At 60.2% G+C, this 14,520-nt stretch overlaps 3 protein-coding genes across 3 annotated transcripts; all 3 read left to right on the top strand.

Annotated features, from left to right (window-relative positions):
- Positions 1 to 1,959: 1,959 nt before the first annotated feature.
- On the top strand, positions 1,960 to 4,294 carry PLICBS_008352 (uncharacterized protein; the record flags this gene model as incomplete). Its single annotated transcript, XM_018324132.2, has 2 exons — positions 1,960 to 2,541; positions 2,597 to 4,294. 2 exons carry the CDS (start codon positions 1,960 to 1,962, stop codon positions 4,292 to 4,294), a joined length of 2,280 nt encoding a protein of 759 aa, XP_018177311.2.
- A 1,189-nt stretch (positions 4,295 to 5,483) lies between these two features.
- PLICBS_008351 (uncharacterized protein) lies at positions 5,484 to 6,470 on the top strand (the record flags this gene model as incomplete). The annotated part of the gene is made up of 1 exon (XM_018324133.1): positions 5,484 to 6,470. The coding sequence occupies one exon, from the start codon at positions 5,484 to 5,486 to the stop codon at positions 6,468 to 6,470; it is 987 nt and encodes a 328-aa protein (XP_018177312.1).
- A 3,480-nt stretch (positions 6,471 to 9,950) lies between these two features.
- Positions 9,951 to 12,301, top strand: PLICBS_008350 (uncharacterized protein; the record flags this gene model as incomplete). Its single annotated transcript, XM_018324134.2, has 4 exons — positions 9,951 to 9,991; positions 10,211 to 10,312; positions 10,381 to 10,964; positions 11,016 to 12,301. 4 exons carry the CDS (start codon positions 9,951 to 9,953, stop codon positions 12,299 to 12,301), a joined length of 2,013 nt encoding a protein of 670 aa, XP_018177313.2.
- Between the last annotated feature and the right edge of the window lie 2,219 nt (positions 12,302 to 14,520).

The raw sequence follows: 14,520 nt of genomic DNA, 5'->3' as shown, positions 1-14,520 counted from the left end.
TTCAATAACGGGGCTGGCGGTAATGATGCATCTACTTTATCACGTACCCGTCTCGACGAACAACCCGACGACGAACTCTCTAAAAACGTCAAAGAATCGCAACGCGCCTCTACCAAAACAAGTCGCTTCTTATATAGTGCCTTCGATCGCGGCGACAATAAAGCCAATAAAGCGTGGACCGATAAAGTCCCTAATAACGAATTTTCTCCGAGCGAACCTCCCCAGGACAAACGCCCCCAGAGCGAAGTTGCCGACAGTAAAGTCCCCGACGACGATAGCAGAGATCGCGAATGCGCCTTCTTCGAAATGTGTCTCCGGGTTATTGGTGAAGGTGCTTATCCCGTGCCTACGGTCGCGAGTCGCGACGACATTACAGCTAAGAAAGCGTGGACCGACGAACTCTCCGACGATAAAGTCCCCCATAACGAACTCCCCCAGAATAAATTCCCCAGGAACAAACTCCCCCAGAGCGAACTTTCTAACAGCAAACTCCCCGACAATGACAGCGGCGAAGTCGAACGTTCCAGTGTCGAAGAAATTCTCAGTCTTATTCGTGCAAGTCCCAACCCTCCTAGCGAGGGTATTCACCCCATCGTATTAAACGCCTTCGTAATGGCAGAAATATGCCGCTATCTCCAAGACAAGCCCCCCGCCACACTTCAAAATTTCACACCGCGAAGTCTCCGAGCCCCCGACAAGGGGCTCTCTGACAAGGGACTTTCTGACATTAAACCGACGTCTTCGGTAACAAGGGACAAACGCTCTGCCGGCCACGACCTCGAGAAACTGGCAGTAGACGTGTTGCAAATATTGGAGGACCTATAGTCGGCTATGTAGAGGATGACCTATAGAGGTACATCGTATTTTGTTATTCCCTTTCTCTCTCTCTCTCTCTCTCTCTTTTTAATTTAGTTGTGCGTGCCATTTCCTAGATCGAAGTCTCATCGTTATCATCAATTAATACATTAAACCATTTCCTTATATATATGCCGGGTCTACGCTGGCGCGGCTTCAAGGTTCGGCGAGCTGACGCGGATGTGAACGTTCGGACCCCGGCGCCCGGAACCATGTCCTGTAGCCGCACTCGGCTATGGAATCATCGTGAAGGGTTGCCCGCCGCTGATGCTGCCATCATGCAGCCCAATGGCTGGCGCAGTCCTCTCACCAGACACGCGCAGCTTTGCGTGCGAAGTAAGTTGAGCTCAATAGTTGGCAGAGAGGGACAGGCTGCGCCCGCGCGTTGGCTCTCAGTGCCCGGCCCGGGACACCGAGTGCACAGGCCCTCCTCAGCTCCCCGTCAGCTCAGCTCTGCCCGCTGCTGACCCATCTGTGTACCCCCGGCTCGCGAGTGGTAGTGCAGGCAGTCAAATCCCCCGATGGGCCGCCGGCAGTTGGGCTGCGTTCATGTTTCAGCCCGCACAAAATGCGGGGAGGACCCGACGGTACGTACAGGAGAGGTTGATCGGGCACGAGCCACCCCGTACTCGCACTGTACCGAGGCTGCAGCCTCCCCGCCGGCCAGACAGTGCGCCGCCCCTGGACCCCTAAACGCTGCATTTTATCCCGCTTTGCTCCAGCCACACGGACCTAATTTACAACCTCATGTCCTGCATTGCATCTACTCTCGCTGCCTCTCGCCGTTTCCAAACGCGCAACCTCGCCCCCCCTTCTCCCCCAATGGTTGCCGCTCCCGTCCAATAGGGCCGGCCGTATCTCATCCTCCGCCGTTCTCCCGCGTCGCACCGCCGTCCTCGTCGCAGTGCACCTCTGGCGCGCGTCCCTGCCTGCCATCTTGCACCGTCGCCCGTCTTGCACGTCCGCCGGGCCTGTGAGGCGCGCGTCGCCGGGGACCCAAGTTCCACCAAGCCCCCTCCCCCGGCCCGCAACGTCTCAGGCGCCCTGGATGAATGAGGCCTTTTGAGACCCGTGTCTCTCGCGTAGCACGACGGATCGCCCGCGATGCTGTCTCCTCATATGGACCTGGCCAGGAACCAGGACCACCCTGAACGACAGCACTATCACCAACAGCAGCAACAGCCGGAGCAAGAGCAGCAACACCAGCAACAGCAACACCAGCAACAGCGACGCCAGCAACAGCAACACCAGCAACAAGATCAGCAACAGCAACAGCAACAACACCAGCGGCAGTCCTCCGTCGACTCATCCACGGAAGCGGAAGCCATTGCCGCTGCCAATGACGCCATCCGTTTCCAGTCTGGCTTCACTTCCCGTCCGGATCTCCCTGACAGAAACGTCACTGCGGACAGCATCGAAGATGCCTATGTGCGCTTCATCTTCTACTGCAACCCCGCGGTGCGCCTGAGCGTCAACACCGACACTCTCAGGGAAGCCTTCCGCAACCCGCCCAAGAGCGGCGGCAAGACCTTCCACCCCTTCACCATCTACGAGCTGGTCCGCAGGTTCTATGCGCACGAGATCAGGACCTGGACCGACCTGACTATCATGCTCGGGGTCGAGCCGCCTGACCCAAGCAAGGACGAGAGCTCGCAGAAGATTTCTCAGTATGGCGTCCGTCTAAAAGTGAGCCGTGGTCCACCGCGTGATTCAAGTCAATCTGGCAGCACTAACAAGACAGAAATGGATGAACTCTATGCACGTCAAGGCGTTTTTCGAGTATCTCATGGATAGGCCCAATGAGTATTGGACTAACATTCCCACGGACCCCAACCCCGTAGCTTGGCCGGTCCGCGATGGCGTTGCTTTCGAGGACGATATGGCTCTGAGGGCCGTCGTACCTGAGATCCGGCCAAAGAGGGGCCGCAAACGGCCAGATCCTGACGTCGGACCTGCGCCTGCAACTCGAAGGCGGCGGAAGACGCCGCCCTCTGCAGTTGACAATCACAACCATGGCACGCAAGCTTGGTCAGCCCACCCCGACGGTAGGCCCCAGATGCCTGCGGACACCAACCGGCCCACCAACAATGCGGGCTATGACAATCTGCAGGCGTCACTTGCCCGGTGGCCGCAGTCTGCCGTGACACCGACGACAAGAGGCACATTCTGGGACGACGCCCTCGAACCCAGGTCCGCCGTCACGCCGTCCAAACCGCGGCAGTCTTACCCCCGGAGAGGCGCCAAGAATGTTTCGTCGGCATGGAAGACGGGCCCTCACGACATCGGAGGCAAGTTGAGGGGGCGGCCACCGATCAACCGAACTCCTGTGGAGAGCAATCCATCGTCGAACCAGCACTGGACACCGACGAGTGATGCCAGCCCCGCCTATCCGAAAGCACCTGAGCATTACAGCTATGGCCACGCTCACTATCAACCTACTACTCAACCTCCCTTGGGCAACCATGCGCCACCTCCGGCGTCCCTGCCGCCGGCGATGCAACACCAGCACGCTGCCAACGAAGGAGCGCGGCCAGCGAGACCCAGTATATCGCTGCAGGTCCCGGAGCGGCAAGGCGGCTCAGTCCGGTTGGCTACACCACCACCACCCCCTCCACCTCAGGCCCCGCCACCAGACGTCCACATCAACGGCCAGCCGAATGGGCAAGCCAGCGAACGAGTCAACATGGAGAGACCTTTCGCTCCGCCAGGGACCAACGCCTCCGATCCGAACCAAGGGCCGTCTAACAGATGGCAGCGGTTCGCCAAGGAAGCAACGGATGCTTACGAGCAGGCCGCCAGTGTCCCCGGCACTGGGTGCGACCCCCCGGATGAAATGCCCGAGTTTTACTTTGAGAGGATGGAGGATCGGACCAACGTCGATGCCCTCTTGGCCTACTTTGTGCGCTCTATGACCGACTCGGAGTGGCTAGACGCCGAGGGAAACCCGGGCAAGCCGGCGGGGATCGAGGAGTCGACAGCCATGGTCAACTCGATGCTGCAGAACATGTACAAGACGTCGACCTCGCCGCAGGCCTTCCTCATCAACCTCGCGGCGCTCGCAGGGTCCATGATGCTGGTGACGAGTCGGCCCAAGTGCGCACGCATGGGCGAGAGCGACGGCACGCACGTCTACAAGTGCGACTGGGAGTACCGCTTCGGCCACGTCAAAGGCAGCTTCACCATGTCGCAGTACGTGCCGTCGACCATGTGGAAGCCGAGTAGAACGGAGGCCGGTAGAGGCGGCAGTCAAGATCACGGGCCGGGCGAGGCTGGCGCGGGCGCCAGTGGCGACGGCGAGCCGGAGGTGCCCTTGTCCGCCGACGACTGGAAGAGAAAGTACCAGGCGTTGACGGAGGAGATGTACAATCGCAACAAGGAGATACACGACCTGCGAACCAGGGTGATGTCCTCGCTGGGACGGGAGTGGATGGAGACGTGATACCAATTTGCTTTAGAGATGCATTCTGGCGTTTATTGCTTCGACCAGGCGGCATTGACAATGGAAACGGGGCTATCGGCGTTGAGCAGTCCCAGGCTCGAGCGGCTGCTCGTCCTGACAAGTGTTTCTTTTACAAACATGCATTATACCCCTACGGTCCGTGTTCTCAGGAATAGCCTCTGTTGTGGTACTGCCGCACGCTGCAGTGTGAGTGTACGAGCCCTGCATGAGTGAGGCGTGGGCAGAGGCCAACCCCCGAGACGATGCATGGGGGAACGGTTACAATCGTCGCTCACACGGCGATCGAGTCCGATTGGCGAGAGAGACGCTGGCGGACGGGAGACAGGGGGAAGCATGGAACAAAGCGGAACCACGTTTGTCTCCGTGTGTACATCATGCACGTGTGAGCCGTGTCTGCCCGCTCATCGCGTGAGGTTGACACCCAGGCTCGCCAAGCCCTTTTCCCCCAGCACTAAATGTGAGCAGTGACAAGCCGCGATGCGCTGTGGCTGCTGGTGGCGCACGCGGCGGGAGGGGACCGGGCGTGCGATCAGAGGGGGGAGAAAACGGCTGCCTGGTCTGTGCTGCAGCCTTTGCTACGGCTTGCATGCTGCGCGGCTTGTCATGATGAGGACTTGGGGGCGGCTGTGAGGCTTTGGCGACCGGTGAGGCAGGCAGACGGAGAGACAAATTTTGACATGGCGTGTCAGCAACAGCAGTGCAGTACGAACCGTGTGCAGCCCATTTGATATCCTCCAGTTTAGGAAAGCTATCGTGCTTTGGTTCCGGGTCAATTCTCGTGCAGCTGCTGCGTCTTACATGGGGAGTTCGGGTGTCGGAGCGACAACCGCCCACCCAACCGCCGATGCGAGGATCCGGCCAGGCTGGTTATTATCCTCCTTCGGGCTACAATCTAACAAGGGAACTTTACTCTTTCATGACTGCATCAGGACGTGACAAGATAAGGTACTCTCATGCAGGCTCGCAGCTCTCTAGGTATAGGATATACGTTAGGTGCCGCACGTGATTATCTTGTTAGCCTAAACCCAGAGTGCCTGGCTCTGAAGGCCTGGAATTCCAGGACGTCCAGTCCGGTAACTAAGGTAAATCTAGCCGTACAAGATAGGAGGAGGCGCGCCGCAAACTCGGCATCATCTACTTGGTAAGGGCCCTGATTGCCAGGGAACCAATGTCTCAATTACCGACACTGGTGTTCGTCCCGGGCGCCTGGCACAAGCCCGCGTGCTACGACAAGATCATTGCGCTGCTGCGAGAGAGGCACAGGTTGAAGTGCATCGCCATCACCCTGCCGTCTACGACGGGCGACCCAAACGCAACATTTAAAGATGACCTCGATGCCGCGCGCGGGGCCATCTCTGGCGAGACGACGCAGGGGCGCGACGTGGTCGTCATTGCCCATTCCTACGGCGGCATGGTCGGCAACAGCGCCGTTAAGGGCTTCGCGCGGTCACAAGATGCGGCCGACGCAAGCACAAGCAGCAGCAGCAGCAGCTCAACCGACGGGCACGTCATCGGCATCATCCTCATAGCCTCCGGCTTCACCTTCACGGGGGTCGCCTTCATGGACCCGTTCCTGGGCCGCCCCCCGCCTGCGTGGCGCGTCAACAGCGCGACGGGGTTCGCCGAGCTCGTCGCCGACCCGCGCGACTTCTTCTACCACGACCTTCCCGCCGAGGAGGCCGAGCACTGGGCCGCGCAGCTCACGCCGCAGAGCCTCAAGGCGCTGTTCGAGGGCGGCGAGCATGCGTACGCCGGGTGGCAGGACGTGCCGGCCTGGCTGATCGGCACGACGGAGGACCGCGGGCTGCCGCTGGTGGTGCAGCGGATGCAGGTCGGCATGGCGCGGGAGATGGGCGCGCGCGTCGAGCACCGGGAGCTAGCGACGAGCCACTCGCCGTTTCTGAGCAGGCCCGAGGAGACGACGAGGCTGGTGGTTGAGGCGGTGGAGGCGTTTGCGGGAACGTCCGTCGAGGGTGCTACACCAGTCGATGAGGCGACGGAGGGGAGGTTGAGGGCTCAAGAGGCCCTTCCGGTGCCTAGGCTTTGGCGGCCCCTGACGTGGTTCCGGTTTGGCCTGCCGTTGGTGTTTGGCCACATGATTGGGAGATCTATCCTCATCTTTACCTGGGGACGGAGGCTGTGGAGGTCGAGGTAGTGCAGCATAGCGTGCAGGCCAGCCAAAATACCGGACTCTCCTCTCTCTCACCTGGCTCCCTGCCTTCACAACGACAGGACGGACATGAGAAGACTATTTTCGTCACTGCTGATGCCTACCGTCCCGGCAACAAGGGGAAAGACAATTTCAACTGCAGCCGGCGACATGAGCCTATTCGATAAGACATGCGAAACTATAGTACTACACGCAGATGCAGGAGCACGAGGCTCAGATTTGCGTGCTCCATTGTGGTGTCGTCTCTTTCCACGCCCCAATCAGCCTCACGCAGGTCTCAGCGTCTCTGGCCGGAGATCAGGGCACGGCGAGCGTGTCATCGTGTCTCGCGCGCGCTGGGGAAAGCGGCTGTGCCGAGACACGCGACGACAACATCTTGCGGGAAGGGTGAGACATGGTCAGCAAGGCATCATTGTTGGCACCGCGAGTAAAGGGAGACAGAGATGAGATGGCGGAACAGGGGCGGCGAGATTGCGTCGCTGCCTGCTGCTGTCGGCTGACAATGCCCTTGTGCCTTTCGACGCTCGATGACGATGGTGGTGGGCAGGACAGAAATGAAGAACAAAGCAGGGTTGATGAGATTCGGCACAGCGGGCTGCGGGGGGGACGATGAGCGAGTGCCGGGGCCTCCAGGGCCAATGGCAGCGAAGCCGTCGCGTAACTGTATTGGCGATGGCCCCCTGCAACCGCCTGCCCTGGCGTGCCCGAGCCGTCACATCAGTCCCGCAAGCCCGCCGGCCCGCATCATCGTGCCGAAGCACAGCACGAGGCGGCGGCCAGCGCTGGACAAAGCAGGCGACTTAGACAACTTGAATTTAGTAGGTACCTGCAACGTCTTCCGATGCACCGAGGTACTTTGGTGCATGACCAATATGCAGCGCCTGACGGGCGGAAGCGGAAATGGAGGGTAACTTACTCTGCCTCTCGGAATACAGTGCGAGGGGAGCGAGAACGCAGGCTGTTGCATCGCCCCGCCCCCGCCCCGCCTGTCACCTGTCGAGAGACAGCTGGATGCTACGGTATCTGGCCGGGGTTTGGCGGGCGAGGGGACAGGCGATGCTACACGGCAAGCGTGCTTGCAGCATCGCTGTCGATTGATTAACCTACCACATACTGTACAGTACTACTGTAAGTTACTTGTCTTATTTAGGGCTGCGACGCGTTTGCAAACTCAAAGCAACCTGACCGACCCTGGCCCGCCGGCATCGACCGCGAGCGGCACGGCCTGGCGGACGTAAAAGGGCATGTTGGTGGCGCCGCCCGAGATGCCGCCGCTCTCCGCAGCGCATTGTCCTCCAGCGGCGCAATGCCCTTCATCGTCTTACTGTAACTTGCAGTATTTAGTGCTGCACTGGACAGCACTTGATGCTGAAAAGACACTCCCCCCCGTGCCATAAATAGGAAAATTGGCAACCGGTCGGGAGTCGGTGCGCTCTGCGCGACGACGCAGGCGATTGCGCGGCGCGGCGCGCCTCTGAAACCAACAAGACGTCGAGGCCCTTGATTTTAGCGACTGCTTTAGCGCCTCCATCTCTGCCTGCCGCTCCGGGTTGCGGGTCGCTGGAACGATACATGGATCCGAGGATCTCTTCGGCAGTGCCACCCGTCTATTGTCGCCCCCAGCACAATAGCTAGCGACCTTGCTAGCTGGGTGTTTTCTCGTCACCGACAATTGGTAAAGTGAAAAAGATGTTGCGGCTGTTGCCGCCGCCGCCGCCCTCGCCGACCCCTGTCCTGGCGCAGGCGCAGGCCCCGGGAGGGAGACGCTCGGGGCACACGCATCCCGCGATGGCGCCAGACTGCCCGCGGCCAAGACCTGCTGGCTTTCCACGGCCAGGCGTGTGTTGGATGGAATGGCATGGGATGGCATGGGATGGGGCTCGCCAACACGCGAGGGCGGCAGATGGCTCTTTAGCCCGGCAGCACAAAGGCGGGGCGAGGACGCTGCTGAGGTCTGGCATATGTAACGACAGGGTTCGTCGACATGGGGAGCTTGGGGGGGAGAGGCCTTGTGTGGAGGACCATGACATGTCGGCCACCGGGGCTTTGGCGCCGCCAACGTGAGAATGAGCATGGGCGTGAACAACATGACCACGGGCATGATGACCTCGACATACCATTCCCTGCCATGACCATCAGGCAGGCAAAAAGCCATCTGGCCGCCGGTGGCTTACCCATGGCTTACCTCGAGTCGCACAGGAACAACCTTGGAAGCACCATGTGCGACGCCGAAATGCGCAAAGGCACAGCCCGCCGCCGCCCCGAAGTCCTGGCTGTCGAGGCCCGTCCAATCCCACACCGGCGCCCCCCTCTTCGTTTCCCTCTCCTCGTTCCATCCGTCGTCCACCCCGGCTGCTGGTTGCTCGTCGCTTGTTTGCGCCCAGGTGTTGCGCCCTGCCTCGCGGTGCTGGTGGCGCCAACCCTCGAGCCGAGCCAAGCCAACACCAACCGCTCGACAGCTGACCCGGGTACCGTCGCCCCGGCGAGTACTTGTGTGCTACGGTGCATACCTAGGTCCGCCAACTGGTAGAGGACACTAACAACGACAACAGCGACGAGGGGAATCTCCAAGGTGCATCCTGTCGGTCGCCAAGCCAAGAAGCAAAGAACCAGAGCCCCCCGTGTCAGCGTCATCGGGATTACGTGCAGCATCGCGCGCAGACACGCTTCGGGCGCAGAGTCCAGCTCCAGGCCCGCCGCCAACGCCCGCAAGCCTGCGGCGCTGGCGCTGGCGCTGCTGCTGCTCCACTCAATTAAGGTACATCGACCCTGGGTCGGGTAGCGCAGCACATCCCCCAGCGCCTGCCCCGAGGACAAAGTACCAGCCGACGACCCTGCGGTGACACAGCAGGTACCCAAGCTGGACGAGGTACAAGCCCAGAATGTGAAAGTGCCTCCTGGGGCCTGCCGGCTCGCCCTCCACGTTTTCCTCCAGTGCGGGCACCCCCCCATTGCCATTGCCCCAGTCAGGCAGTCAAAGCCAGTGGGCCTGCCTCGTCGCTTCCGGCGCTGGGCTGGTGGTCCTGCTGCAGCGCTGAGGATCCCACCCCCGGCCTCGACTTGCCGTCCCGCGTCCTCCTCTTTCGACCTCACTCATCCGTCTTCCCGCTTCTTCCTCCTGCTCTCTCCCGAGCGTCCATGCCGTCTCGCCGACGACTCTGACTCTGGCCTCGCCTTCCGTCTCAGCCAGCGCTGGCGGGACCCCTTCCCGTCTCTAAGACAACCGGCCCGTCTCGAACCTAGGCATGGCTCGCCGCCGCGACCCGGCAGCAGCAGCACCAGCGAGACCCTGATCCGATCCGACCGTCTCACCTTCTCCACCTCCATTCCCATCCCGCCGCGACGACTTCCCCGGATTTCGTCACGATCTTCACCCGCGCGGCAGCGCCAACGCCAGCGCCAGCCGCGGCCACGGCGGCGGCGACTGCAGCAGCAGCAGCTGTTGTCGCTCCCACAGCGCCCGCGATGGCGTCGCGAGTCGACCACGTCGAGGTCATTCATCGGAGGTATGTTTCGTGTTTCATTTCCGTCCTGTCATGGCGACGCTTGACCGTTGCATCGCATGCCCGTCCCGCCACCCCGGGGCTATGCTGCAACGGTCTGGCGGGCCTGTCCATTCCATCCCAAACCTTAAATCATTGTCCCCCGTCTCGGGCGTTCAAGCCTCCAAGCCTTCCCATTGCGGCCCGAAACTCATACTGACGCCGTGCTTCCGTGCGATGCAGCCGCTCCGAGGATCGCCATGTGTACTCGTCCTCGACCGAGGCTGGCTACCGTCCTCGCGGCCCAGAGCCGTATGTCAACATTAATTCCAACATCGAAGCCAAGTACGTGCAGGTTCCTTTGTCGCCTCTTGTACCCGCAATGCCATCTTAACCTTGCCATCGCCGCGCAGAATCAAGAACCCCCTCATCGGCATACCGCGGCGGACCTTGCTCGCCGATGTCGACACTTTTTGCCGCAGCAAGGGCCTCGAGGCCCACCGCCACATCCTTCGCAAAGGCGCCCTGGTCGCGCAAGACCCGACTGGCTACGAAGACATCACGGGCGAGGAGGCTCTCACCGACGAGGAGATAGAGTCCCTCCGCGGCGAAGTGCTGCACAAGTGGCGCATCCCACGAGTGCTCTACCTCACCATCATCACATGTTCCATTGGCGCCGCCGTCCAGGGCTGGGACCAAACCGGTTCCAATGGCGCCAACCTCGACTTCCCGAGGGCCTTTGGCATAGGGAGTGCCAGCATACATGACAACGTCATCGTCGGCCTCGTAAACGCGGCTCCTTATATCGGAACGGCTTTTGTTGGCTGCTGGCTGTCTGACCCCATCAACTCCCGTTGGGGTCGCCGAGGGACCATCTTTGTCGCTGCCCACTTTTGCCTTTGGCCGGTCCTCGCCAGCGCCTTTTGCAATACCTGGGTGCAGCTGTTTGGATGCCGTCTGCTCTTAGGCGTTGGCATGGGCACCAAGGCTTCCACCGGTAAGTGGCTCGCGCAGTTACGACCCGGCATCGGCTAACCTCCGCTGTCAGTACCCATATTCGCCGCCGAGAACTCGCCAGCGCCCATTCGTGGCGCGCTCGTCATGAGCTGGCAGCTGTGGACCGCGTTTGGTATCTTCCTGGGCACATGCGCCAACCTCGTCGTCAAGCACATCGGGCCGGAGTCGTGGAGATATCAGCTTGGGTCGGCCTTTATCCCGGCTGTGCCGCTTGCTCTCCTCATCTACTTTTGCCCCGAATCGCCGCGTTGGTACATCAAAAAGGACCGCTACCTAGATGCCCTGCACTCGCTGCTGCGCCTGCGCAATTCCCCGGTCCAGGCCGCCCGGGACCTCTACTACATCCATGTCCAGCTGCAGGTTGAGAAGGAATTCATCGGCCACGGCGACTACATAGGCCGCTTCATCGAGCTGTTCACGATCCCGCGCATCCGCCGAGCGACACTCGCAGCCTTTGTGGTTATGATTGCGCAGCAGATGTGTGGAATCAACATCATCGCCTTTTACTCTACGACAGTCTTTCGCGATGCCGGCGCGAGCGACTTTAATGCCCTGCTGGCCACCTGGGGCTTTGGTCTCATCAACTTCCTCTTTGCCTTCCCCGCCATTTGGACCATCGATACCTTTGGACGCCGCTCACTGCTGTTGTTCACCTTTCCCCAGATGGCCTGGACGCTTCTCGCGGCTGGACTCTGCACGTTGATACCGCCGGGTCCCGCGCACATAGGCATGGTTGCCTTGTTCGTCTACCTCTTTGCCGTCTTCTACTCGCCAGGCGAGGGACCCGTGCCGTTCACGTACTCCGCCGAGGTGTTTCCCCTGTCGCACCGCGAGGTGGGCATGGCGTTCGCCGTCGCGACATGCCTGTTTTGGGCGTCTGTGCTGTCCATTACGTTCCCCCTGATGTTGGCGAAGCTGGGGGTGCGCGGTTCCTTTGGCTTGTACGCGATGCTCAATATTCTGGCGCTGATCATGATTTTCCTGGCGGTCCCTGAAACGAAGCAGCGGACGCTGGAGGAGCTCGACTACATCTTTGGCGTCCCCACGAGGGTATTTGCGCGGTATCAGGTCACCAAGGCACTGCCCTGGTGGTGCAAGAGGTGGCTCCTATTCCAGAAGAACGCCACCCTGGAGCCCCTTTACCAACTAGACGTGGCCGATCACCACGAGGAGGAAGACGAGATCGCAAGCACCGACAACGGGTACGAGAACGACAAGGCGAGAGTGGAGATGAAGGACATTGTGGGATTTCCCAGGGGGATGACTGAGCTGCAGCCGAATCAGCCACCCAGCCCGTCTCCTCGGACATCGATATGAGGCGACGACTGTACGACTTATTTGGCTCCTCCTGCTGGCGCAGCTCGGCATTAGGATTTGGGCGTTTTGGCTATGGGCATTTTAGCGAGCTGGTTCTTCACATTATCTACGATACCAGGGGACAGGGCAGGAGAGACGGCGCCACGGAGCATGTGGCGCAGGCACGATACCCTTTCAATGCCCTTGCGTTGCGACATTCACGCCAAGGACGGTCATATTAAACCGATCAAGACACAAGCAAAAGACAGACGTAAATGAGAAAGGGGGTCCGGGTGTAATGACTGACACGATTGTCGAGCGGTTTGCAACGAACCAGCAGAAGTCCAGCAGGCTCGATGTGATGCAATGGGTGGTTAAGAGTGATGCCAAGACCCATCGTCCGCGGAGACTTCGGAGCAGAGTGACGCTCGCTGGGGCGATTCGCGTTAAGCGCTTGGATGACGCGAATCTGCCATGCATCTAGCGATTGATGGGGATGAGCGGTGACGGGCCTCGCGTAAAGGACCGTTGTGGGGAGGGGGTTGGTTTGGCGACGTCAGCGGCCCACTGCCATCTGCGATTCATACCAACTGCAGTTGCGTATGAAGTACTGAAGTACAGAGTTCAATACATGTTGATGATGCTGCGCAGGGGAGATGGTCCGATCCCGCGAGGAGCATCTTGACCTGGTCGATCAGACTGTGCCCTCGGCCGACGAGACCGAGAGGCATTCACCACATGTGTCCAGCGGCGTTTCGTTTCCCTATCTGCTAGTTCTCGTAGTCCTTGTAGGCTCCATACACATCGACGTGGAGGAGCCACGAGTTTCCACGATGAGATTGAGATGCCCCAGTTTCAGCCCCCCCGGGCGAGGCATGTACGCGTGCAGATCGATGCCCGCCCCCGCCCTGGCCCTTGTCATCAGCGAACGAACGGCCTTGGGGGAGGTTGGATTTTAACCGGATGCCGACCTGCATGTGCGTGCGTGTGTGCGACGCGTGCAGCAACATTTGCGAGGCTTGCCCGCTGATCAATTGACGGCTCGAACGGTGCGCGCGGACGGCGCGGGCGGCATGGATTGGCAGGTCAGGCTCTGATCGGGGAGGGGGGAAGGGCGCCCACGTCGGGGACCATTCATTCATCGACGAGCGATGGGGGTGCAACGATTTCTCTTGCCGACGGGAAACGCTCGCTCACATGCATCTTCAGTCAGTCGGTTGATGATGGCAACAACGGTGGAGGTTCCAGACGGGCTGGGACGCCATGCCGCCGCCAGCACAGGCACGGGCTGACTGTTTTGACGTCAAACTCTGTTCGTCGGCACATCCAGGCGGTCGGTCTCGATGACACCCTTACTAAACTACATTTAGACGGAAATACGTTGGAACACAAGCCACGGACTGCGGACAGCTAGCTGATGGGAGGGGAGAGTTTTGTGCGTTGAGCCATAGGTTTGTCAAGACGGCCAGCCACAATTCCCCCTGTGAAGATGAAAGTAAGAACGAATTGCGGACAGTGCCATTGCAAGCCACAACCTCCCTTTGTAAAGGTAAAAAAAAAAATTGGCGGACAATGCGTGTGCAACAAGCCAGCAGCGGCAACGCCGATTCCGTTCTTTGTTAGTAAATGAGCGGCAGACCGTTTTTGATGGTGTGCGCGCTGCTGCATCGGGCTTGGATAGACGTCATCCTGCTCGTATGCGGCTACTGATGGAATCCCACCGGTTGAGCTTGGCCGTGATGGGAGTGAGTCGGGGTTGCCCAGAGCCGAGGCGAGGGGGGGGGTCTTGAGTTCGTCGTTGACGGTTGGCTCTAGCGCGAGGCACCCACCCAAGCCCGCTCGCTGGCCTGTTGGTCCGGTCGCGACGACAGGCGGCCGTGCCGCAAAGGCCACTCGTGGCACTGTGCTGCGGGCTCCGTTCTCCATCCATGTCTGCGCCTACCCGCCCCCTGTGTGGGACAAGCATGATGTGGCAAGCTGGGAAAAGCCCACAGCGGATCGCAGAGCCATGACTTGTCGGACGCCTTTCCTAGCACCGACAGGGGGAGGTGGACAGACGCAGGGAAGGAGGAAGAGCAAAAAAAAAAAAAGACTTCTTCGCGTGCGCGCTAGGTAGCTAAAAGACGGGATACTCCGTTGCTTGACGGGCCATGACGTTCAAACGACGGCTTCGTGAGGCTCTGGTCCGGTATGTCATCGACCATGTACATTTTTACCAAGTCGGTAAACATCAATTCAGC

This window comes from Purpureocillium lilacinum (assembly GCF_023168085.1).
Source record: "Purpureocillium lilacinum CBS 284.36 DNA, scaffold_6, whole genome shotgun sequence".
NCBI lineage: Eukaryota > Fungi > Ascomycota > Sordariomycetes > Hypocreales > Ophiocordycipitaceae > Purpureocillium > Purpureocillium lilacinum.
The sequence above is the reverse complement of the archived record's forward strand: the minus strand, read 5'-3'. Positions and strand labels throughout refer to the sequence as shown.